Source organism: Musa acuminata, chromosome BXJ1-3 (genome assembly GCF_036884655.1).
Source record: "Musa acuminata AAA Group cultivar baxijiao chromosome BXJ1-3, Cavendish_Baxijiao_AAA, whole genome shotgun sequence".
NCBI classification, from domain to species: Eukaryota; Viridiplantae; Streptophyta; class Magnoliopsida; order Zingiberales; family Musaceae; genus Musa; species Musa acuminata.
Window position 1 is genome coordinate 45,864,563 of NC_088329.1, and position 25,762 is coordinate 45,890,324.

Genomic DNA, 25,762 nt, shown 5'->3' on the forward strand with positions numbered 1-25,762 from the left:
CGAAATCTCTTGGGATTGGATTGCTCTCGTGGTTACCGCCTTGTTCTCGATTCGTCGTCGCTTGATCCGCTGTCGTATGCTTTCGGTGCATGAACTCGATGGTTCGACAGACTGTTCATTCATGTCCTTCTTCTTGATCAGTCAGTCGTTCTGATTCGACGTTCCGAGGGAGTGGTTGAATCCGATTAAGCCTTCGATCTTTGCACCAAATGAGAGTTGGAGAGAGGGGGATTTGAAATCCTGCAACCCGCTCAAACTAGGTTTTGGACATTCATCCAACTTAGAGGGCCTTATCGAAATCTCTTGGGATTGGATTGTCCGCTATCTCGTTAATACCCGATTACTGAAGCGCTTATGATTCACGAAGCATACGACAAACTCGTTCTTAAATGAACTCTTAAATGTTGAGTACGGAGCCATTCAATTTTCTTTGGTTTAAAACACTTTAAAAAAATTACCTTAAAAAACAAATACAAAGGAATTAGATTTATTTCCGTTATTTTGGCAGAATGTATTGGCCCAGTCAACTGTTCGACTTTCTATTTTTCTCATCAAGACAGAGACCATGACTAGTATCAAGTAGGCTCTTCTTTTTCTTCTTCTTCTTCTTCTTCTTCTTTCTTTTGTCATGCTTGGAAGCATTCACATGATCGACTCATTTCAAGAATGATGCTCACCCGTTGAAGAAAAAGATGATGTCGTTCAAGCAGTGAGGAAGCGGAAACGGATGAGTAGGTCTTCGTAGCATGTGCCTCCTGCAGTGCAGAACAGGAAACAACAGGTGGAGACGGACCGAGTAGGTTTTTGCTGCATGTGCTTTTGTCCTTCTCGACTGTTGACGATCTCCGGCCAACGCCGCCGCCTCCATACGATGGCGGGAACGCCCCCTTTGCATTAGCTTCCGACATCGTTCGTGCCACCTTTTTTTGTCTCCACTATCGGTAGCAGTACGAATCTCGAACGCGATGGACGGTACGGATCCGTCCGTCGAATTTTGAAATACTGGACCCCGAACGCCTAATTTCGACCCCATTCGATGGAAGCTAAAATTAATTGTCGCCACTTAGACGAGTTAAAATCCTCGCTCCGCATCACTTTTGTTCATCGGACTATTACGGATTATTAAACGTATATGTTATATGTACACGGAAGAAAGGAACTCCGCCGTCACCTTTCTCGGAGGAGACGTACTCCGCACGTCTCGCACTAACATGCTTCACGCGGACATGGTTGCGCCACGTGGGTCGCCCTAAACTGAAACAGCTAAGTGGCAGATGGCATGTCAGCAGAGCGCTCGGTGTATGTCGCTTTCGTTCCTTGGCAGAAAAGCACAACTCCCAACATCAGAAAACTCACCTGCCTCCGTCGGCGTCACGCAGCGTCCTACCCCGAGCCCAGTTGGATCCCCGGAGCACCCTGCCCAATCATCGCGACGGTGAGTTGGAGGGGTGAGGGAGGCCCACTCAAAATTGGTTTTTTTGTTTAATGGTTTCGGTCCATCTATTCCATCGGTTCACTGTTGCTATTATCAGGCAGTGGGCAAAGGCAGAGGCAGTGGGGGTGGCGAGCGCTTGGGAAACCGTTCCCCACCACCACACACGTTAACCTTTTTATTTTATCATCCGCACCTAATGACTTCATTACTTGCCTAATATTGACCGGAAACGTCACCCGTTGCCCCTCCGCTCTCCCCGAACTGGAATAGTGGCCGTGAGTACGGCGACCCACAAAGTGTGTGCGGACCGTCTAATTAAATATAATGGGAGATGGTTTTCCCACGCAAGGATTAATAGGAGCGTCCGTTTCAAAATAAATAAGGCCCCCCACCCCCACCCCCAAAAAAAAATAAAAATAAAAATAAAAGAAAAGAAAAGGAACATGTGCGGCAAGTTTTGTGAGGCGGAGGGCGCTCCAAGGGACATGGAAAGCAGTGAAGAGGGATAGGAGAAAAGGTTAAAGAAATGGAGGGGTAGCAATTGAAACCGGGAATATGTGGCTCAAATCCGCAGGTTGAAGCTGCAGCGATTCCTTATCTCTCGCTCCCGTCTTCTTCTTGTTTCCCTTCTCGATTCTCAACTGTTATTATTGTTGGCCAAGTAAAAGAGGTGTGTGTGTAGAGAGAGAGAGAGAGATGGGTGGCTCTGAGGCCGCGTCCGGCCCCAACACGGCCTGTGTCGCCTCCAGCGGCAGCCTCCGTGCGGCTTCCAGAGGGGAGGGCGACGATGGCGCGGAGGAGGACGAGGAGGGGGAGGAGCCCCGGCGCCGCCCGATCTCCCCCTCCGCCGCCGCGGGGTTTGAGGCCGGGTTCGGCAACGAGAGGGAGGTCAGCCTCCGGGAATGGCTGGACCAGCCGGGGCGCGCGGTCGACCTCCTCCAGTGCCTCCATATCTTCCGCCAGATCGCCGACGCGGTGAGCGCGGCCCACGCCCAGGGCGTCGTCGTCGGCAACGTCCGCCCCTCCTGCTTCGTCATGTCCTCCCTCGACCGCGTCTCCTTCATCGAGTCCGCGTCCTGCTCTTCCTCCTCCGACTCCTCCGAGGACGGCGCCGGGTCGCCCGACGGGTTCGGGGAGCGGGGCGCCACGGGAACTCCGGAGAGCGCCTCCGAGATGCCGGCGGTCTCGGCGTGCTTGGAGGAGACCAAGGAGCGTGGGGAGGGCGACGTGGGCGCGGGAGATCGGACGGCGTTCCCGCTGAAGAAGATCTTGCTGATGGAGTCCATCTGGTACACGAGCCCAGAAGAAGCCACCGGGCGATCGGGTACATTTGCGTCGGACATCTATCGATTAGGCGTTCTTCTCTTCGAGGTTGGCAAAAATCTTCTCTCTCTCTCTCTCTTCTTCTTCTTCTTCTTCTTCTTCTTCTTCTTCTTCGGTTTGATAGTTAGTTGGGATGGGATTTTTTTTGTTCCCAGCTGTTCTGCACGTTCGACTCGCTGGAAGAGAAGCTTATAACCATGTCCAACTTGAGACACCGGGTTCTACCACCGCAGCTGCTGCTCAAGTGGCCTAAGGAAGCTTCCTTCTGTCTGTGGCTCTTGCACCCTCAACCGGATACCCGGCCGAAGATGAGGTGGGTCTCAAATCTTGATTTCGAGTTCCGTCCTCGCCGGAAGAATGGTTAAATGCTTGAGCGTATACCATCTAAAATATATATATTGATATATAGATCCCTAGGTTCATTGATGCAGCACGTTACTTCGTTTAGGTTTCTCGTGAAACCCTTAATGACTTTGTCTTTTTCTATTTTCTATATTTAAATGTGAACTCGGGAGGCTCATGTCTTCGTAGTTCATATGATAATACCTCAGGCAAGATTGTCACCAGCAAACAAGAACCTCACAAGACCGAGGAGCTTACCATTTGTTCTTTTGCCTCGAGGCCTGCCTGATCAATAGGGATGGTAACTCAAAAAGGATTCCTGTCAAGAAAAATTTGTACAATAAGCTATTGTTTGGCTTTCCGAATTAGCAAAAATAATTATTGCGAGTATTATGCTTGTTGCTTGAAGAATGTTGAAGGCTTATAGACGCATTCTTTGCCTTGAGGCCTCTGCCCGATCAAGCTTGGTGAGATACAAAATTCTTGTCGCCATTTATTCTTTTGCCTTGAGGCCTGCCTGATCAAGGATGGTGAAATAAAAGGATCCCTTTCAAGGGAAAATAGTGCAATAAGTTAGTGTTTCACATTCCAAATTAGCAAAATTTGTTATTCTGATTATTATGCTTTTTTGTTTGAAGAAAGATGAAGGCTTATGGACTCATTTTTTTGCCTAGAGGCCTGCCTGATCAAGCTTGGTGACATAAAAGGATTCCTGTCAAGGGAAAATAGTACAATAAGTTATTCTTTCGTTCGCTTTTCAAATTAGAAAAAAATTGGTATTATTATTTGTGATAAGTATGCTTTTTGTTTGAAGAATGTTGAAGCCATATGGATGCTACTAGAATCAAGGTTATGACAAACTTTTCTTAGTAGGATGAGTATTTTACCTGAAGAATCTAAATTTCTAAAGGTAAATAGTGAAAGATTTAGTTTTTCAGAACTACATGGCCTAACATGCGTAAGCCAAATTAAGAATCATAGACACATCTGGTTCTGGACATATCTAGCTCAAAAGATTATTGCAGATGTCAAGTTGATCTTTCATTATATTTACTTGTTGATGTGATTATTCAACGAGCCTAGGGTGGTTGAACGTGTTAAATTCCCATCCAGAGCTCTTTCAAAGAGCGACTGCCTTGTAAGCCTGATGAATAACTTCATTCTGACTTTAAGACTGGTTAGTGCTTTTCTAAATGAAAATATCATTTGGATTAGATGTATACACAAGTGTTTGTGCATTTATTGACGTCTCATTTTGCCTATATTTTTCCTGGTGGTCATTTTGTTAACGACCTTGTTTTTTCATATAATACAGTGAGGTATTACATAGTGAGTTCCTTAATCAACCAAGGGATAGTCTGGAGGAGCGTGACGCAGCCATTAAGTTAAAAGAAGAGATTGAAGATCAGGAATTACTGCTGGATTTTCTTTTGCATTTGCAGCAAAGAAAGAAGGAAATTGCTGATCGGTTGCATGATACCGTCTGTTTTCTCTCTGCTGATATCGAGGAGGTCCTACATCAGCAGTCAATCCTCAAAAAGAAGTCATACCAAGAACTGGACAATGATGAGCACTCAGCTGTGGGAACATTGGATAAAGCCTCATTGCATCCCGTGATGGATGAGCACTCATACAGCTCTGGTTCTAGAAAACGCCTCAGACCTGAGCTTCAGAATTTTGTTCCTGAGGAGAATGTTGCTGAAGGTGCAAGATCAGAAACAGATCAGCAAATTCAGGAAAATGCATTATCAAAGAGCTCACGGTTGATGAAGAACTTTAAAAAATTGGAGGCAGCTTATTTTTCTGCAAGATGCAGGCAAATGAAACCATCAGGCAAATCAGTAACCAAATTCTTTCAAGTTACCAGTAGTGGCAGAGGGTCAATGATTAGGACCGAGGGAAGCTCAGTTGACGATAAAGTATATAGGAGAGGAAATACTGGTGAAACGAAAAGTGAATGGATAAATCCTTTCCTTGATGGCTTGCGCAAATATCTAGCATTCAGCAAGTTGAAAGTTAGGGCTGACCTTAAGCATGGTGATCTGCTGAATTCAATGAATTTAGTATGTTCCATGGGCTTTGATCGGGATAAAGAATTTTTTGCTACTGCTGGTGTAAATAAGAAAATTAAGGTTTTTGAATGTGACACAATTCTGAATGGTGACCGTGACATTCATTATCCTGTAACAGAAATGACAAATACATCAAAAATAAGCTGTATTTGTTGGAACAATTATATTAAGAGCCATATAGCCTCCAGCGACTTCGAGGGTGTTGTACAGGTACTGCATTTTTTGTTTGTTAATCTAACAATTTTGTCTTTTGATTTTGTGTGTAAATGCAAACTCAAATCAGGTGTGGGATGCTACGAGGAGCCAAGTTTTTGCAGAAATGCGGGAGCATGAGAGACGTGTATGGTCTGTTGACTTCTCTCTTGCAGACCCAACAAAATTGGCCAGTGGTAGTGATGATGGTGCTGTGAAGATATGGAATATCAATCAGGCAATTCTATTCTTGCACTTGGTGTATGTCTGCTTTTGAACTATATATACCACACTAATCAATTGGCTTTATGTTGATGAGTTTTCTTTACAATACAGAATAAAGAATATATCAAATGATTGTTCTTTCAGGCTGGAAGCGTGTGTACAGTCAAAACCAAGGCAAATGTGTGCTCCGTTCACTTTCAACCGGATTCTGCATATTCTCTTGCAATTGGTTCTGCTGATCATAAGATCTATTGTTATGATCTGCGGAACTTGAGAATACCTAGCTGTACACTAGCTGATCATATGAAGACAGTGAGCTATGTGAAATACTTGGATTCATCAACTATCGTATCTGCATCTACTGATAGTTCATTGAAGCTTTGGGACTTGTCCACAAGTATATCAAGAATGATAGAAACTCCTCTTCAGACTTTCACGGGGCATATAAATATAAAGGTATGCTGACCTGTTAAAACTTTTAACTCCTGTTGCTTGAATTGTTACTGGTAGTTGGCAATTAGACTTGCTTATTTGGTACAACAGGCTAGATAAGTAAGTTAGTTACAAGTACTTTATCTAGCATTTTGAAACTAATAATTATAATCTAAGAAACAATAGCTCCTTTTATTTATTAAATTGCATTTTCTGTTATTATCAGGTGATGAGATAGGTGCCTTTAGGTCTTTATAATGCCTTCAGTCGCATCAAGAATTTGTGTCTTTTGGTACCCCTGTAACAAATTATTTATCTTGTCATCAATGTTGTGGATTCTACTTGAGTGTTGGAATTTTGGATTGGGAAAGGAAATAGGGTTTCATGTAATAGTGCACCTGTTGTTGATGATAGTCTATGAGCTTTGGTAAATTTACCCATCCTTTTCTTGGGATAATTTTCATGGTCTTTTTGTCATCAATATTTTGTCATCTTCTTAATTTAAACTTCAAATAAAGGAAGAAAGGTTTTTATACTTGAGAAGCAAATCTTTAATTCTTTGAACAATGGAAACTTCCTATATTTTTAATCTGAATATCATTTCAAGAGGATAAGGAGGCTAACAAGAGGATATTGTTTAGAGTTAAAACTGGATAGATTGGAAAAGTGGTTTAAAATGTTGTGTGATTGTCATGTGCCCATTAAATATAAAATCTTTTAAGCTTGCTATATTTGGTGGGTTATGGAACAACATATCCAGAAAGTTAATCTCATGGATATTGGGCTTATGAGATGGATATATGATGTTACCGTTACAGGGAAAATAAGAACTGCAATTTGTGGTCATTCCAACAGACAAGTATTGCAAACTCGATGAAGGTGGTTTTGTTATGTTACAATGTACTTATGAATACACTAGCTAGGCAGGATATAGTCCATCCAAACTTATGGTGCAAGGAGAGATAGAGGGACCTCCAGAACATTTTATTGGAAATAAGTAGAGAGATTTCATAGTACTTACTGGAAATATAATTGATGCTGAATATGCCCTGAAAAGCCTTTTATCTAGGTTTGTCTTAGAAGTTAAGAGCAATGAACTAATTGCAGCTGGCACCTGCATTGGGCCTGAAAGCAGGAATATTAATGGCACCACCAATCAGGTAAAGAAGACAAAAAAGGGTGACAAAAAAAAAGAGAAAATGTGATGGAGAACTCACATGTCAAATAGTTTCCTTCAGTCTCCATTTTGCTTGCATGTGTCCAGTCTCCAAGGAGAGCGACAAGATTGATTATGGAGACTCTTTCAATTATCTACATACGTCTTTATCCTTTCCTTGAAACATATAAAAGCTGAAATAATGCTTATCATTATAAGGAAGTTATATTTATGAAATTTGTTCTGCTTGTATGCTACAATACTGGGGTTTCAGGTGTTACTGTTCCCTCTTTGGAATGATTAATATTGTCTGTGCTGGATGGACAGGGAGCAAAGCTCCTAATGATGGTTTGGAGACATTCAATTCAGTTTTAGTCTTTTAGATAATCATCTAGGACTTCTCACATGGAGAATGCATATCTCTAAGTTTGACTTTGGGTATTCTTGTTCTACTTTGTTTGAACTTCAAAATGGATATTGCTAGGTCATTATTGAGTTATAATCTGTACTACTAGCTTCTCTTGGTAGGTTTATTTGCCTATTGATTCTTAACTTTCTGTTGATAGGTTGCACTGTCTCATGTCAGCATCCACTTCCTTGTGGAGTTGGTGCATTTGTGGTGCTAGTTTTAATCTTTACCAGACTCAGGATATTTGTATGGTACTCTTTATACTATCATCATTGTCAAACTGGTTTGCACTCATCAGTGTCAAAGTTTTAGTCTTAAGAAAAGTTAATGGTACTCTTTATACTATCATCTTTTTAGATGCTACTCTTATTGGGGTCCTCGCTACGTCATACAGATCTTGCATTATCTGATAGCTTTGTTCTATTTGTGGTTTCCAACTGAGATGCAATGGAAATGAAAACAATTCGAAATATGGTTCTAATAGCAGAATAACATATTCCATATATATAAGAAATATGACCTGATTGCTGCTACATTCATTCTGGATTTTGTTGTGCAGATTTGGTTTTCTGGATATAATTTGGATTCTACAATATCTTTCCTAGTTTTAGGCTTCAAAATGCATCTATCTGCGTCCCCTTTGTTTTCTTATATCAATCGGTTTCTTTATATTCTGAACAATTCATTCTGATGGTTTTTCGTATTTGTGGTTTGATGCTCTGCTGCTTCTTCCTTTCGCCAGAATTTTGTTGGCCTGTCTATTTCTGATGGATATATCGCGACAGGCTCTGAAACAAATGAGGTATGTGTTATGCTTCTTTCTGTCAATATTGCTGTTAAAGGGATATATGATACAATTTTTTTTCTTAAGTGGGAAGTGGTGAAAGCAGGATTTGAAATGATTGACAAGATCTTTGTGAGCTATGTTAGTCAGTTCACGTGTTTATATAATTTGTGGGAGAAACTTGTTGATCTCTGGTGGCTATACCATGACTGTGGAGCTTGGGAAAATATTATCAATAGGAAACCAAGACATATCTTACATTTCATAAATGAGATGACAACTATTGGAGGCCACCAGCAGCTTTGAATCAACAAATGTTTGTCAATGAGTTCAAGCAAATTATTAAATAATGTGAACATCTAAAGGCATTAGTTACAGTTCTATAAGTTCCATTGATTTTATTCAGTTCATGAGTAGAATATATGATGACAGAATAGAGGATTGCCAAATTAGAAAATATTAGTGACTTCTTGGGCTCATATAAATGCCTAAAATTTAGATAACTATATAATTGGAGTAGTTGGTTGCTGCAAGTTATTGCCAAATGAAGCCTGGAGTTCAGTGGTGAACCACATGGCACTTGATGCATGTTTTGACAGAGAGATTAACTGAGATATTGATACATCAGTTGTAAATTTTGAATGACTCTTGTCCCTTTTCATTCATTGCATAACCTCCTAAATTGTAAAAACTACTTTTTTTGAGATAGAGAGATAATGGATGCCCTAGATAAGCCTGGAGGGCATATTAAGTCATACGAAACCTTTTTAGACTGATTTGACAGACAAGGTCAGCTACTGTTAGAAGTGTCCTAGTGTTCAGTGTATTTCTTCAATCTTTGCCATGTTTCTATGCTAAAAAGTGTTACAAGAGATAGCCGCATGATAATAGAATGGTAGGATGACATTGGAGGAAAAGGAAAAGATACTTGTTAAATTATTTATCTCTCTCTCACCCCTCCTTCCCTCTCTCTCTTCTCTCCCTCTCTTTCTCTTCATCCCCTCGTGTGTGCATACATATCCATTAGTGTTATTGTGTAATTAGTGTCTGGTATTTGGAATGGATAACTTCTGGTTTTCCGGCTTCTGTTTTTCTTTCTTATCAAAGAAACTAAGTGGACTACATTTCAGACGATGGCTAGAGTCACAACACGATATCATGCTTCCAAGAATTTGGTCTTTCTGGGAGCTACCCAATTAGATCATCGTAGCAAATAAGATGATGAATAAACCTTTAGAATATTTATACATATATATTGCTGACTCTTCTTTTTCCGAAGTTTTACATTATAAAAAATATGTTGATGACTATTTTCAGAGCTTGCTATGTGTTTAATGGTCCATTGTCAATAAGGATCTTGTGACCTAAGCACAAGTCCTAGGGCCAATGTTTCAGTAGATCATCACAGATATGAAAGTTATGCAAGTCAACACAAATAGAAATTTGGAAGTTTTGAAGGCCATATTGTTACCATTATACTCGAAGCGAATTGCACTCTCGAAGAAGTTGGTATGTTATGGGGATTGGGAAGACAAGCTTAAATTGCAACACTGGCATGTACATGAGTTTGTACTGTGTGGGTGTGCATACTTGGTTCAAGCCAATTTAATTTGTTTTCAAATACTTAGGCAACTCATTAGATGAAATCATTATTGAACAAGGAAGTTTCAGTGAGCGATCATAAATGATACATACCACGGAATGCTCAAGAATTGTCTCAAAAGCGGTAACATAGAATGCTGCTTGAATACACTAGAAAACAACAGGAAAGTGGCATTTTTTTGGTTCAATTACCTTGCAGGAAGAGAAGAGTTTATGTTGGTCCCTTGTGATGTCCAAATGATTCTTCATCTGTCACATTAGTCAAAATGGACTGCATGTTGCTAAGACATTTTCTAAGCTCAGTCAAGCTTATTCATCGGTAAACATATTATCCATGATTCCTTCATAGCAAGCAATATCTACTTGGAGTATATCAATATATAATAATGCCTTTGATTAGCTTAATCCCTGACATGCCCATTAGTTTCTTTTATGTCTTGGATCAGGTTTTTGTCTATTCCAAAGCTTTTCCTATGCCAGTGTTGTCATACAAATTCAGCATTATCGACCCGATATCTGGCAAGGAAGTTGATGACACATCACAATTCATATCTTCTGTGTGCTGGCGAGGCCAGACTTCCATGTTGCTTGCTGCAAGTTCCAGTGGTAACATTAAATTCTTGGAGATGGTTTAAGTTCAGCGTTCAAAGATAACGGCTGTCATCTCGTGGTAAAAAGTTAGTGCATTCATCGCTTTGTCAAGCAGCAGAAGCAATCAAGAATGATAAAAAGTGGCTGTGGTAGGAACGGTGAAGTTAGCAGGAGCCTCTACTTAATTATAGGTGAAGTAGTTAACATATTGTATCATAAAAAAGGAAAAGAAGAAGAGGAAGACTAAGAGGGAATGGTTCATGTACATCATTGGTTACAGGTATATAGTCGATTACATCAAGCTTTTCGATCAACTGATTGGGTTTCCTTGGTTAAAGGTATGTTTTCCTTGCAATCTGGTGCATTGGGTGGTCTACATCATGCTTTTTGGGAGTGTGATTAACTAGTATAACTGGGTCACCTTCTCTTTACTTTTGATATTCTAGGCTACAAGGGAATGAATGGTTCATGTGCATGCATCACTAATTAGAGGTACATAGTTAATCAGATCAGGCTTTTCAATCAAATGTTTGGTTTTCCTGATTAAAAGTTTGTTTCCACTGCAATTTGGTGCATTGGTAGGTCCACATCTCAAGTTCATCAGCAACAAAAAAAATTGTTTTAGCTGTTCACCATCTTTTTCTTTGATATTCTAGTGGGTATAGCCTCTCGGAGGCCGATGCTGCTGCCATCGAGATAAAACCGGCGCTTGCACAGTACACCCACCACTGTTTAGGCCCTCGTTGATAGCAGCAGCATCTCTCACAGAATCACTGTTGCATGTGATGTATTCTCTCTTGTTTTTTTTTTTTTTGAAGTTGTGGTTTGTTGGAAGTACTTTTTTGCCTAGTAATTGATGGAAAGACTGGTAGATGTCGAGATGCAGACGCTTCATCAGTTTATGGGGTTGGCTTACGAACCATTGACAGGTGTGTGCAATCTTCTCTCGGCATGACTTAAAACTTATTTGTCTGTTGATCTTTGGTGTGCACGGTAGACTCCTCCATTGGCACACGGTGTGCAACATTGGAGTAAAGAATGCATTTTACCGTGGAGCTTTGTTTTCTTAATGTTGTATGTCTCCAACACTGAGTCATTGGATCCGCAGGTGAATACTGTCGAAAGCAGTATTCTTTTCTACCCAGGTTGCATATTTTATTGTCCTTTTTAGGAGAAGACCTACCCTGTTCCGAAACGTGGTACACTTTGGATGGTAGAGATTGAGGAGGACATCGAAGCTGTGGATGTTGGTGGTACGTGTTTCATGTTTGACATATGGTTTCATTTTTCGGCCTTTCAAATTTACCTATTAGTTTTACTAGAATACGAAAATGATGAAATCATTCATTTGAATTTTTTTGAGACGTTTTCCAGATGATTTATGATCTGTTTCTTTTTTTCGCAAAGAATTTTCTTTTTATAACTGTGTTTGGTATAAAATTTATCGGATGGAGGGTTTTGAGCTCTTAATCTTGTTGATTGATTGTTTTTTTATGAATAAATTTTTGAATTCTCAATCCTATTACTTGCAAAATTTGATCTGCTACATCCTAAATAAATAGAGAACATCTCTTTGTAGCTGATGAAATATTTATAAGTAGATTACTAATTCTAAAGAGACCAACATCTAGCAGCAACCAAACTGATCCGTATGGGTTATTTGTATTAGAGGACAACGACACCCACAACAAAGTTGGCAGGGGATGAAACCACCGAGAACGTTCGGGATCAGAATCCGCCAATTCCAGACGCGGAGGGCGGCGACGAAACAGGGTGCGGACGCCCCACGTTTCAGTAGTCCACCCCACGTACACTTGGCAATCACAGACCTCTTCCTCATTGCCTCGACGCCACGAACTTTATCAGCCACCTCAATGCGTATACAGTTGACAGGGACGAGAGAGAGAGAGAGCGCCACGTGGGACGAGCCTTCGTCATCCGAGTCTTGTGGACCCTCAAACTTTATCAGCCACTTCAATAAGTGTACAGTTGACATCGACGTGTACGTGATGCTTGATCATCATACAGGCTGATTGCACGTGACGTGAACATGCGATGAACCGGTTGACTAGTTTCATTTACTGCCTAATTATACTAAGAATTTGAGCAAGTAATATATGGAGTTCTGATTATATTTAAGCTATATAAATGAAGATTTATTTTTGTAAATATTGCATATATTTTAAAATTTTAATGAGAGAGGAAAATTATTTTTTCTATTTTTTAGGATGTTATCATTGGATTACGAGAAAAGTATCCCAAATTTCTATAAATATAGGAAGAAGCATAGAGTTTCGAGCTCGGATTTGGTTAACTCGAGAGAGCATTTCTTTTTCTGTATTTATGTTTTCGTAATCGATATAGATTATTGAATTTATACCTATTTTTTATTTTTATTATGTAATTATTAATCTCTGACATCTAATTCTTGCTTTTGTAAGGCACGTTTACTGCGACGCCTCGACTAAAAGAGAGGCTTGAGCTCCTGCGACTCTCTCCCCGTCGGCATGTGTAGCAGTTCACGAGCATCTCTCTCTCTCTCTCGTACGTTCTGCCAAACCGGAGTCACGAAACCCGTGGGCAAATCGCCACCACCGAAATCACCATCCTCTCTCTCCCTCTCCTCCTGCTACAGTCCACATTCTGTGATTAGATGCCGACGCGATTGACCTGGTAACATCAGACACATGTCGGATAGGAAGCCTCCCCTGTGGGCCTCCCTTGGCCGGTTGGTGCTGGTGGCGGAGCTGCCTCGCTCTCACTGTTTGCGGTCCCTCTGCTTGCAGACATCCAGGATAAGAACCCTCAAAACTCCACTCTTTTATTCTCTCTCTCTCTCTCCCTCTTTCATTCTGCAATAATTCGGTCTGCCCCACTGTTCACTCTTGTTTTCTAGTGTTCGCTTGTTTTGTTGCTGCTGTTGCTGATAAGAATGACGTGATTGCGGGTATTCGATTAAGATCGAGGATGCTTAGGATACGACGATCGATCGGCATCCAATCTAAAATATTTCCCAACCATGATAATGATCATCACAAGCATCTGTCTCATCCACCCACCTATCTATCCATCCATACTATCTCGCAGGATAAATGACGAGTAGAGATGGGAGTCGTATGGGTGGGTATCCTTACATCGAAGCATACAGCTCCATGTAAATTAATCCATCATCATTCAAACATGGATAAGTGTTCGGGATATACTTTATCCGACCCAATCCTGCCTACTAGCATGGCACGAAGCAGCTGCTTCCTTGCCCTGTTTTAGCGATACCACCCGGTGAAATAACCGACGCGGCAGGCTCCACCCACCTACCCGTGAGCGGAGTGCATTAAATAAGGATATATTCTTCAGGTGCGGTGTCCCGATCACGATCCCAAGTATATCCCTTCCCGCTTCCCTCTCCATATCCGGTGATTTTGATCATCTGTTCTCTCCGAAATCACCAAACACAAAAAACACCCTCTCTCATTCACGGAACAAATGGGTCCCGCTATGTAACGCCCCACCTCGCTCTTTTCGTGGGTAGCCATCGACCCTGATCGGTGACTCGGCAGCGACGGGCGAGCTCCCGACCGGAAGGGGAAGGGATAAGAAGAGACCGGGTTGGGGAAAGGACGCCAATAATTGAGCCACGGACGCGGGTATCTGACGTGGATCCGCGCTGGGTTCAACCCCTCTCTCATCGGAAACCAAACCCCCGGACACGGGTCCAATGAGCATCCGCCGCGTAGACCGTCGCGCTGTCCCCCTCATGTTCGCGGCGGCTCGTTCGCCCACGCCGTCGCCGTGGGCTCCACCTCCTCGTATTTAAGGGCGCCCCGTCGACGGCATCGCAGTGCCGAGTTGATCCCAGAGAAAGAGGGCAAAACGAGCTCGGCGAGGCAGCTGAGGGTTTCGATGGGCTTGGTGGAGGCGATGGATGGTCGGATGAGCCTGTCGGACACGGTGTTCAGCTTCTTGGAGGAAGGAGAAGGAGGAGGAGGATCCGGCGCCGGTACCGAAGAGAGCCCGGACGGCAGCTGCCGCGGCGGCGGGGATGGCTTCGACAGCGGCGACGAGGGGACGAGCGACGGCGCCGTGGAGAACAAGGCTTTTTGGGAGTCACAGCAGCAGCTTCTACGAGTAAGTCGTTACGACATGGCGATTTACGTTGCAAAGATTTGATCTTTTATGTCCGAGTCCATGAAAACGAAGATGAAAAGGCCGGAATCTCTGTCCAAACTATTCGATTTGAAGGGGAAACGCGTGTTTTAACGCCTCTCTTGCGAAACCTGCAAGTTCTTGTTTGAATCCGATGATCTAACCGAGCCTTCATTTCTCCTCCCCATGATGGATATAGGAAGCCCTTTCTCGGACCAGCTCCACGGAGGTGAAGCTACTGCAGCGCACAAACGACGCCGTAAACAAGATGCGGGCCGAGGGCGTCGTCTGTACTTGCTCGAGTAGCACGGCGAAGGAATGCCGGAACTGCGCACTAGTGTTCGTCGCGGAGCAGCTCCACCGTCTCGGATACAACAGCGCCTTGTGCAAGTCCAAATGGAGGAGATCGCCGGACATCCCTTCAGGTACTCGTGGACGCTTCTCCTTTCGGTGCTCATGGTGTTCCACGAAATGGATCACCCGACACGATATCGACGTACAACCGCAGTGCGTGATGTTGCTCGGCGAAATGGTTGCAGGGGAGCACCGGTACGTCGATGTGGTGATGGAAACGAAGAGCGGGAAGAAGGGCCCCGTCAGGCTGGTGATAGAGCTACGCTTCCGAGCGGAATTCGAGATGGCAAGAGGCAGCCAGGAGTACAACTGCCTGGTGAGCTGCCTCCCGGAGGTGTTCGTGGGCAAGCCGGAGAAGCTGCGCGGCGTCATCAAGGTCATGTGCGCCGCCGCCAAGAAGTGCATGAAGGACAACAAGATGCACATGGCCCCGTGGAGGAAGCACAAGTACATGCAGTCCAAGTGGCTGGGGACGCCGGAGAGGACGGGCCCGGTCATGTCCTTCCCGGCCGCCGTTGTTGTTCCGGATCACCCACAGCCCAAGCTCAGGGCTTCCATGTTGACCTTCGACTTGCACCGCACCGCCGTGGAAGTCGTCTGAATCGGAGACTCGACACCGTTTCCGAGCTTGAAACCTCCACCTGGTCTTCAGTTTTGGCACACCTAATTAAGAGTGTAATGTCGCCTGTAAACTATCATCCTTGAATCATACGAGTATTGTAGAAAGGCTGCTCTCTCTCTCTCTCTCTCTCTCTCTCTCTCTCTTGCTTGCTAGTCATATACTAAAGCATGAGTCTTATAGTTCATATACTTAAACAAGCCATTTGAAAGGAAATGGTAGCAGCATATCCACAGGACAACAAGCATTCGGTAGCATCTCGTGAATGGGTGTAGACAACGACACTTCCATCAAATGGATGCTTAAGAGACTCTTACGGTCCCAACGCTGCCACACTCGTGTCTCTTCTCCCATGGCTTAGCAACTGATAAAAGTAGTGAAAACCCCCCGACAAGAGGAGTGAGGCAAGATTGGCCCCTCAATAGTTAATCTTGAATCATCCACAACAGCATCTCACCAATATGCTCTAATTTTGATGTTATATTTAAATTGATTGTATCAATCAATTCCATCTCTTTCTCCTGGAAACACTGTCTTTCACTGTGTTAGTTGGTAGCCGGTGCAGCAGCTGGCATGTATTTGGATGAGATAGGCGTCCATGTTCATCCCATCATCCCATTCAATCATGTGTCACTCACGTAGCTCTTAAGCGTTATATTGACGGACACATTGTACCACTCTGTTAAGCTGAAAACTCTCAAAATGATTACTTTGATGGTTTATTTTTGGATTATTTTATATAACTTGTGTTTACAATATTGAAACAGCTACAAAGGCCAACAAAAAAGTGATTGCTAAATATACTACAAATCTACTATTTATTGTGTAAAAGATATGAACATACATAAGCATTATATCGAACATCCTATTCATAGATTTGTTCGTAACTTTAAACTTTTAGAATGAAAGAAGTTTTGATGATTAATCATGATGCTTATTCTTAAATCATAGATTAACTGAGAATTAAAATATATAAATAATATAAATAATGGTTAAATTATCTATATATTTAGTTCTTCAAAAGATATCTGGTTCAAAATTTTTTATTAATTTTTCTTATTATTTTAATTTTTAATTAAATTAAACTGTGATAATTGATTTTTTTTCTCAATTATACGAACTAATTACATCCAACGCGGCCCATTACCCCGTCAACGTAACTAATTACACCATCACCGATGTTGCTGATGCAAATATTACGCACGCGGGTTGCAGCCAGCGCTTGCATTGCCTGTATGTATATGTGCGGACGTTGTTCGTCGCATGCACCGAGCCATGTCAAGCGACAGAGAAACCAACAGAGTAGCTCTCCTCCGCGTCTGCCATGGCCTGTGACGTAGCAACCGAGAAGAGCAGCGGCGCCGGCGATGAGCCGGTGAGCCCGACCGCCCAGTGCTTGAACAGTTCGACGCTGTCTCTGAGCATTCTGGCAGTTTTCGAGTCCGAGGTCCCCATCGACGACTCACCCACCAAGTCCATTTTGCAGAACGAGATCCCTATCGACGACTCACCCACCATGTCCATGTTGCAGAACGCGTCTTCTCTTACCCATCCATCCACGCTTCTCGTCCATCCGGGTTCTCTCTCTCTCTCTCTCTCTCTCTCACTCTCACGGACACACAAAAAAATACGTTGTCATGTCAAGGACGACTACGGCGCCCGGTAATGGAAGACGGTTCCCGTGGAGCTGGAGGACCACGTAAACGTCCCCGTCTTCCCTACGGGCTTAGAAACGTACAACGAATGCGTGCAGGATTACCTCGCCCAGACCGTGTGGGACGAGTTCCCACATCGTGAAGTACCCAACCAACACCCGGATAACTATGACCCACTCAGTTTTTTTCGCAAAGCAAGGCAGGCCATCAAGGCAAAGAGAAGCTCCCTTGCTGCGTATCTCACCCGCAGCATGCTCGAGGCTCTCCGAAAACGAGGAGGCGTAGGGGTAGAGTAGCTAGCTTCGTTAACTGCCAGAAACATCGATCCAAATTAAGAGCGTCACTCCAAAGCAGGAATTCGGATCCACTGCTGTATGCTTATCCTCAGACTTGCCGTTGTCTGATTTAGAGGACCATTTATTTGTCTTCTCATACGTCTGTGTGGAAAACGAGAACGGACGACGACGCATCGATGACTGATGAGCAATTAATTCAAAGTAAGCAGCCCAATATTTCTTTTTTGTGGGGCCGACTCTTCAGTCGAGGCTGTTTATTTTGTCGTCCTCTTCATCTTGTTCGTGGAAGAGGTGTCGATGCCGGGTAACGACACAGGAGACGAGTCATGAGAAGAATGCGACATGACTATTAGTATAATTAAGCTTCCTGCTGTACAACGAGCCGCGATAAGTTGCGAATTAAGATCTCACGTCTGGATCTGCTCTACGTTCACAACTTGTCCCACGAGTCGCAGAAAGAGTTAGTCTTACGCCCCCGAGTCAAATGGGACGACGAACGTCGCAATTCAAATGACCCGATTCACCCTCGCAAAAGTCAACACGACTGATGACGCGAAACTTACACGAGAAGTATAATTGCTAAACACCAACATGAATCATTCACAATAAACTTCACCGTTCATGTCCTCCTTTATTCGTATACGAGACCCAAACAATAGTATCCGTATCCTCTTTGTCGGTACACAACACCACCCGCTGTGCTTTCAACACCCTACAAAGAACACATAACGGAGATACGACATCCACAAGAATGTGCCAAACTCCATGAACATGAGCAATATGGTGAATCAATCCATGGAATTAGTGGAGAAGGGCACCGCCAAGGATCATGGCAATCAGTCCAAGGGTGATACTTGATGCACTCACGATAGAGGAGGAGGAGGAGGGGCTTGGAGGAGACAAAGACTGCGACGGAGATGACTCTGGACCAGATGGGGTTCCACTAGGGGAGCTGGGGGGAGGAGGAGGAGGAGGAGAACCTGAATTGGGTGGCTCTGCTGTTGGAGTAGGAGCGGTGGCTGGAGTTAAAGTGGAAGAAGAAGGGGATGGTGAACGAGCAGGTGATGGAGAAGGAGACTGGGAAATGGATGCCGGAGATGGGGCAGAGGCAGGAGAACCTGAATTGGGTGGCTCTGCTGTTGGAGTAGGAGCGGTGGCTGGAGTTAAAGTGAAAGAAGAAGGGGATGGTGAACGAGCAGGTGATGGAGAAGGAGACTGGGAGATGGATGCCGGAGATGGGGCAGAGGGAGAAGGAGAAGGCGAAGCAGAGGAAGAAGGAGATGGCGGAAGAGGAGGAGACGAGGCAGGAGAAGACGTGGGGGGCTCGGAGGGAGCTAATGGTGACGGTGAGACAGCAGCCGGTGGAGGGGACGGCGGCGATGGGCTTGGTTTCCCCCCGTTCCTAACAGCCAACACCACCACCACCAGCTTCTGGCCCTTCCGGCAGTTGTCCGGGACGCCGCTGATGAAGAAGAACGGTCCCGACCGGTCGAGATTGAACATCGAATCGCCTCCCTCCAACTTCTGGATCGGATTACTCACGTTGCATGCGTCGTAGTCCTGCTTCGTCACCACCAAAACAGAGTCCGTCCCGTTTTTGTATCTAAACACTGTACAAAGGAATCCATCAGTGTATCCGAAACATGGGAACAACAAGCAGCACCGAAGAACCAAATCTTGAATACATACCGAGTGTGTCATTAACCCGGAACCTGTTCCTCCCAGCCCAGCTGTCGTAGCTCTCCGAAGGATTGGACACCCAACCATCTCTCCCGCCGACGTAGAAAACATAAGCCCCGGAAGAAGTCACCGACCCCATCAAAACCCCTACAAAAACAAGTGAACTGAGCCAACTTTTAGAGATCTCCATCGTTCTCTGCAATTCCAGCGGAAGATCGCAGAACGGAGCGATAGGCAAGTAAGTCAATGGAGAAGACTCAAACTGCTTGGCTGGGTATAAATAGATTGCACGCAGGTTCACGCATGCCGTGGTGTGGTGACGTGACGGTAAGTCGGCTGCTTCCGAATTACTCTTTTTTGCTGGGAGGTATGTTTCGCTTTGGCAAGGATGGATTCGCACCGTGTGCGAGGACTCACTGTGCATCTCTCCGGAGGAGAATGAACGTCCGAAGACTGCATACATTTCAGCCGCAACGTGTTCGTGAGGAAACGATGCGACGGCCGGCGTGCGAGACACGGATTTCATGCCGTCATCCCGTGTTCACGACGCGTACACCTGTGAAGTTCTTGGACATGATCACGATCGTATTGCGCCGTTGACCGTGTTGCGGCTCGTGGGAACTCCATTTGCTACGTTGGGGCACACAGCGGTTGGATTCATATCAGAGGGTGGAGACGTAGGACAAGTGCCATTTTGTTTTATGTGTCGGTGGGCTCCAACGTTGCCGATCAACCACATAAATGAGGTCTGACCGGGTTATGACACGTCTCGAGTCCATTAAATGTCGGCCGCAAGCCCGTGGAGAACATTGCCCTTGCCAACCAACGCCACGATCACGATGACGAGACGCCCAGCATCGTTGACCACGCAACGATGATGATCTTTTATAATATTATTATTATACTAACAATTCAACAATGACTTGTTACTATCTGATATCAATGTCACTTAAAGATTCAGCTAATAGTCAAATTATAATCAATTAACGAAAACTTATTGTAGGCATACATAAAGAGCAAATTTTATAGAGTTTTTAGATTTTTCTCAACAAATATCCCCATTTTCAGAATTTTACCTTCTTTATCTAATACCCCATTTGATCACCTATCTTGTTTTTTTTTTCCTCCTTTCTGATGGATTTATTCAATTCTATTACAGTATTTTTGCACTATGTTACAATATATTTTCAGTAATATAAAAAGTATTATAATAAAAATAATTTTTTTACTGCTTTACAATATTTTCATGGTATTGCTGAAAATATTATAGTATAAAAACACTATGATATAGTATTTTTATTATATGAAAATATTTTTTGATAATACTGAAAAAGTTATAACATAAGGTAAAAATATTATAATTGAATTGATTCATCCTATTGACCGACCGATAGGAAAAGGGATAATGGTTTGTTGTCAGATTAAGCATATTCCAGGTATTAAAAAATATAATAATAAAAAACATGAGAAATGAGATTATATATATATATATATATATATATATATATATATATATATAAAAGTAAGTTTGTGTCGGTCAGTTTTATATAATAAATAATAATTCTTTGATAAGATCATTGTTGAAAGGTGTTGTCATCGAATCCCTGCTTCGTCAAGTAGACAAAAAGAAAGATAAATCAGCTACACTAAAGTCATTGTCTTTCTTATTGGTACACATACAAACCCACCACCCAGAAATACTTTGAACCCCTGGAAAAGAACAAAGAAGAGAAATACAACATCCACAAGAATGCCTCAAACACAATCACCATCAGCAATAAGTACGTCAAGAAACAAAAACTTATTAATCATCCATCATCATCATCAACCCGTGGTATTAGTAGACAAAGGCGCCACCCAGGATCATGGCCGCTAGTCCAAGCGTGATCGTTGATGCGCCTGCGAGAGAGGAGGAGTGGCTCGGGTGAGACGGGATCGGCGACGGCGACGGCGTTGTCTGTGTACCAGTTCCACTAGAGGAGTTGGAAGAGAGAGATGGTGGAGGAGCAGGAGGGGAGGTGGGGCGCTCGGAAGGAGGAAGCGGTGACGGAGGGATAGCTGGTGGAGGGGCCGGCGGCGACGGGCCTGGTTTCACGTTTCTGACGGCCAACACCACCACCTGCAGCTTCTGGCCCTTCTGGCAGTTGCCCGGCGTGCCGCTGATGAAGAAGAACGGCCCCGACCGATCCAACTTGAACTCCGAATCGCCTCCCTCCAACTTCTGGATCGGATTGCCCCCGTTGCATGCGTCGTAGTCCTGCTTCGTCACCACCAGAACCGAGTCCGCATCCTTCCTGTATCTAAACACTGCACATAGGCATCCATCAAAGTATAGCAGATCACAGCAGAGTAAGGCGCAGAGTAGATTGGTATCTATGCATACCGAGCTTGTCATCGACCAGGAACCTGTTCCTCCCAGCCCAGCCGTCGTAACTCTCCGAAGGATTGGGCACCCAACCATCTCTCCCACCGACGTCGTAAACATAAGCCTCGGAAGACGTCACCAACCCCATTATGACCCCTGCAAGAAGAAGAGAACCGAGCAAGCTTTTGGAGACCGCCGCCATCATTCTCTGCAACTCCAGCCGAAGAACACAGAGTGATGCACGAGGCAAGTCAAGAACGAAGACTCGAGGCTTCGGTTGGGTATAAATAGATCGCATGCAGGTCGACGTACGTCGCTGCGTGGTGGCATTAGGGTTAGTTGGCTGCTTCCAAACGGCTCTTCTCGCTGCCGAGTTGTGTTCTCGCTGTCACGACCCCGTTTCGCTTTACCGAGAATAGATTGGAGCGTCTGCTTTATACAAGGGTGCGATCATTGCATGGCTGTGATGGAAAGAGAGAGACGTGGATGGCTTTGAACGTTAGTTGTTCATCTGGCGTTAGTTAGGGTTTTACGACGATAGGAACAGTGTTGGCACGTAAGTTCGTGAACATGATGATCATGATGGTGATCGGACGGATGGTATCGTACTGTTTGGCCCGTTGCATGGCTCCTAGGAACTCCCATTGATTACGTCGGGACACTCGATCCGATGGCTATTGGCTTCGTATCGGAAGGTCAAGGTGCATGAGGAGTTCCATCTTGTAAGATTTGTTGGTGAGCCAGGGAGGGTTTCCATCTACCACATAAATGTGCTATGACCGGTTGTTTTAAATGTTACACAGTCATGTCACCCACATGTTTGTCAGGAGGTCGTGTCCCCAGGCCCATGAACACACATGATCATATTTTTCCTCCTTCTAATGAATTGTAATTTACCTTCCCGGAATAATTAAGATGATGGCATGCGGCAGTCTTTTTTTGTGCTTACGTAGTCTAAATAACTCATAAGATTATGGTAAATCCAAAGCTAGCATACTGTATCAGCTTCGGCTGACCACGGGAAGACAGGTAGCAGAACCCATGAGACAAGCAACGTGTGGACCAGCCGCGACCCAAGTGGCAACTTGATTCGCTGCACAACTTGTGCAAGTGATCGTCACTGGGCAAAGGACATGCATGCGTGCATCGTGGACGGACGGCTGTGATTCTGCAGCGAGGCCTGTCCTGGATCGGCATCGATGACTGTGTGGGTCGCAAATATAATACTGGAAACTTCGGCCGGCACGATTTGTAACTTCAACAGCTGTGTCGTTTCTGATCGAAGAATTAGTACAGCCAAGTGAAAAATATGAAGAATTAGTACGTGTTGAAGGCTTGTCTTCTTATAATGTAAGTATAATAATTACATCACAATAATTTCAAAAATATCGTTCATATTTAAAGAAAAAATATCATGATAGAAAATATAAAATCGATTAACCATCATTTGTCATGCCAGGTCAATCCCCTCCTATGCCTGTGTACAAGAGTTCAAAAAGTAGCTCGGTTTAGTTACCGAGTTTCTAAGTTATTTCCTCCGTACAATATTTATAGAAATATTTTTAAAAGTTCAAGAGATAATTTGGGTTGTTACGAACTATTTTCTCTATAAAAGTAACTCGGGTCGATTATAAACTATCTCCCTCAAGAATATTTGTAGGAATATTCTAAAAAATCCAGGGAGATCGACTATGAACTACCTCCTTACAGAATATTCATAGGAATATTCTTAAAAGTTTAGATGACAACTTTAGTCGAACTACTTTCCTAATAGAATATTCGTAAGAATATTCTTGAAAGTCCAAATGTAGCTTTGGTCTGAGTACGAGCTGGCTCCTTTATAGAATATTCGTAAGAATATTCTTGAAAGTCCAAATGTAGCTTTGGTCTGAGTACGAGCTGGCTCCTTTATAGAATATTCGCAAGAATATTTCAAGAAGTCCAAGGGACAGCTCGGATCGATTACGAACCCTTATAGAATATTCATAGGAATATTTCAAAAAGTCTAAGGAACAACTGGGGTCGATTACGAACTGCCTTCTCCATAGATACTTAATAGGATATTCCATCTCCTCAAGGTCAATATAAAAATGTACCCTTAGCTTTAGATTAACAAATGAGAGACCTTGATACTAACTTAAGCGTCGAAGGGATCGGCTCGGGAAGCTACCCTCGACCTTGATCTGAGTTTAGAGAGATCACGCTCTATTCCGGATGATTCCTCGCTTATGGATCAGGGTCATGTTGTGCTGACAAAGATGTTAATGATATATTTTTTATAATATTTTGGTGTTAGAAGAAGGGCTAAATGTCGTAGGAGCATCCATAGGCTGACCTTGTCCATGAACATTCGGTGAGAACTACTTTCGACTCACAACAATTCACTTAAACGACATAGTTTCCCCCTATATATACGTCCACCTCGCCACAAGTACCAACATAGTGCTAGCATTCGTTCAATGGCCCTAGACCCTCATCTTTAAAAGTGTCATCAAACAATCGACTTATTCCTGTTGAGGCATTCCTTAATCTAACCTAATAAATGCATGCATTTGTCAACATATTATAGGTTATTACCCCACTCCTACCTCGGTAAGACCAATGGGTGACACCAATGGGTGACGCTACTGTTGGAAAACTACAGAGAGCATCACATGCGTAGCGGAAAAATAAAATAAAGTTTCCCAAAAGAATCATATCAGATCGTCATGCGAAGATCAGGAGCGAAAAACTCGTAAAACCAAAAACTACGTAATATGTGTGAGACATTCTTACCTATGGGAGATCGTATATCCCCAATCTGTAGATCCTTATCCATGGATGAAAGAGCTCTCACAAACTCTTTTCTAGCGGTGATACACACGATGAATGAAATGGCAACGCACTTTCTCTTGTGATACGTTCTTTCCTCGCCTTTATGCACCACCATAAAGCATCAAAAACAAGAATGAGCCGCCCTTTTTGTTGTTTTCAGAGGAAAGGGAGAGAGGAGAATAGGAGGTGAGCAGCCAAAGGAGTCAAGCCTATGACCCTTTGGCCCTTCTCCTATTTATAGAAAGTCGTCTCAACTTAACCATAATAGATCCTACCCTATTGGGTATTAGATCTTCATCAAATTACCCTCTCATATTGAACACTGGATCTTTATATAATTATCCATAGCTTAACAAAAATTGTATCTCTATCCAAATATCTACTCTAAGCTCTTATTGGATTTCACCCAATGGATCGAATAAAACAATGGTTTATTAGATATCACATATCCAATTCTTTATTTGTCGTATCATCCACCATATGTGTGTAACTCTCTATGCCTAATATCGAGTTGGCTATGAGTTACACCTATCAATTTTTTTTTTTATTCAGTGAATTATTATCCTCATAATAATTCATTCAACTCATCGATTATGGATGTACTATGCTACTACACTATAATCGCTATATGGTACAAGGGATCTAATCCGTTGGATCTGTCTGCCCTTAGTTATTGTATATCTATAGTCTCTCATCAATCTAATATATCAGAGATCATATATCAGGTATTACACTATCAGATCTATATAAAATTTATCCAAGTCTCAATCTGATCATATTCTCCCAAACAACTCATTCTCTCCCACTCTGAATCTCTCGCTTATTAGATTCATAATAATTCGATCAACCCTAGCCAAGGATTTACCTGAGTGAGAACGCATGAGATATTTCTCTTATAATACTAAGAGTGGATGATCCTCTATTAAGACTCAATTGCTCTCGTAAGGTTGGCTACCACTCCTGATGACTAGTTATGCTAAATCTGAAACCTTCATACCTATAAGTATGGTATCAAAGAATGTAATATTCGAATATGACATCTTTGGTATCTCAAGTCTAAGGACCAAATGCATAATTGAGAATATAAAATTATTATTTTACGATGAGGTATCATTAACCAACGAACATTCCGTAAGCGGATCATTCAGTGAACTTGTTATTCAATGAGCACTTGCACTATATCTCGAGTGTCCCCACATAAGTAACTATGAGACCAACTACATCTACCATATGGATGGATATATAGTATACCAATCTATTTGGTTATCTTGAT

General features: G+C 43.1%; 4 protein-coding genes across 8 annotated transcripts; 2 read left to right on the forward strand and 2 right to left on the reverse strand.

The window, feature by feature from the left end:
* The first annotated feature begins 1,966 nt into the window (after positions 1-1,966).
* Positions 1,967-10,877, forward strand: LOC135585762 (protein SPA1-RELATED 4-like). Of its 5 annotated transcripts, XR_010495601.1 has the most exons (8): positions 1,976-2,806; positions 2,914-3,071; positions 4,416-5,382; positions 5,456-5,602; positions 5,734-6,045; positions 8,329-8,388; positions 10,419-10,754; positions 10,844-10,877. XR_010495601.1 is itself a non-coding variant. In XM_065146344.1 (7 exons), the coding sequence occupies exons 1-7, from the start codon at positions 2,132-2,134 to the stop codon at positions 10,605-10,607; spliced, it is 2,508 nt and encodes an 835-aa protein (XP_065002416.1). In that variant the 5' UTR covers positions 1,967-2,131; the 3' UTR covers positions 10,608-10,877. The 5 variants fall into 5 exon arrangements, 3 of the variants coding, with proteins under 3 accessions (XP_065002416.1, XP_065002425.1, XP_065002430.1); XM_065146344.1 differs by having other exon boundaries at positions 1,967-2,806; positions 10,419-10,877; XM_065146353.1 differs by having other exon boundaries at positions 1,975-2,806; positions 10,397-10,877.
* A 3,513-nt stretch (positions 10,878-14,390) lies between these two features.
* LOC103979709 (uncharacterized) lies at positions 14,391-15,786 on the forward strand. Its single transcript, XM_009395891.3, has 3 exons — positions 14,391-14,688; positions 14,906-15,131; positions 15,246-15,786. The coding sequence occupies exons 1-3, from the start codon at positions 14,464-14,466 to the stop codon at positions 15,659-15,661; spliced, it is 867 nt and encodes a 288-aa protein (XP_009394166.2). The 5' UTR covers positions 14,391-14,463; the 3' UTR covers positions 15,662-15,786.
* A 2,443-nt stretch (positions 15,787-18,229) lies between these two features.
* Positions 18,230-19,652, reverse strand: LOC135635355 (early nodulin-like protein 3). The gene is made up of 2 exons (XM_065146379.1): positions 19,320-19,652; positions 18,230-19,240 (listed from the first exon to the last, which is right to left on the reverse strand). The coding sequence occupies exons 1-2, from the start codon at positions 19,498-19,500 to the stop codon at positions 18,432-18,434; spliced, it is 990 nt and encodes a 329-aa protein (XP_065002451.1). The 5' UTR covers positions 19,501-19,652; the 3' UTR covers positions 18,230-18,431.
* A 1,300-nt stretch (positions 19,653-20,952) lies between these two features.
* On the reverse strand, positions 20,953-21,939 carry LOC135638381 (early nodulin-like protein 1). Its single transcript, XM_065151496.1, has 2 exons — positions 21,694-21,939; positions 20,953-21,617 (listed from the first exon to the last, which is right to left on the reverse strand). Exons 1-2 carry the CDS (start codon positions 21,878-21,880, stop codon positions 21,148-21,150), a joined length of 657 nt encoding a protein of 218 aa, XP_065007568.1. The 5' UTR covers positions 21,881-21,939; the 3' UTR covers positions 20,953-21,147.
* Between the last annotated feature and the right edge of the window lie 3,823 nt (positions 21,940-25,762).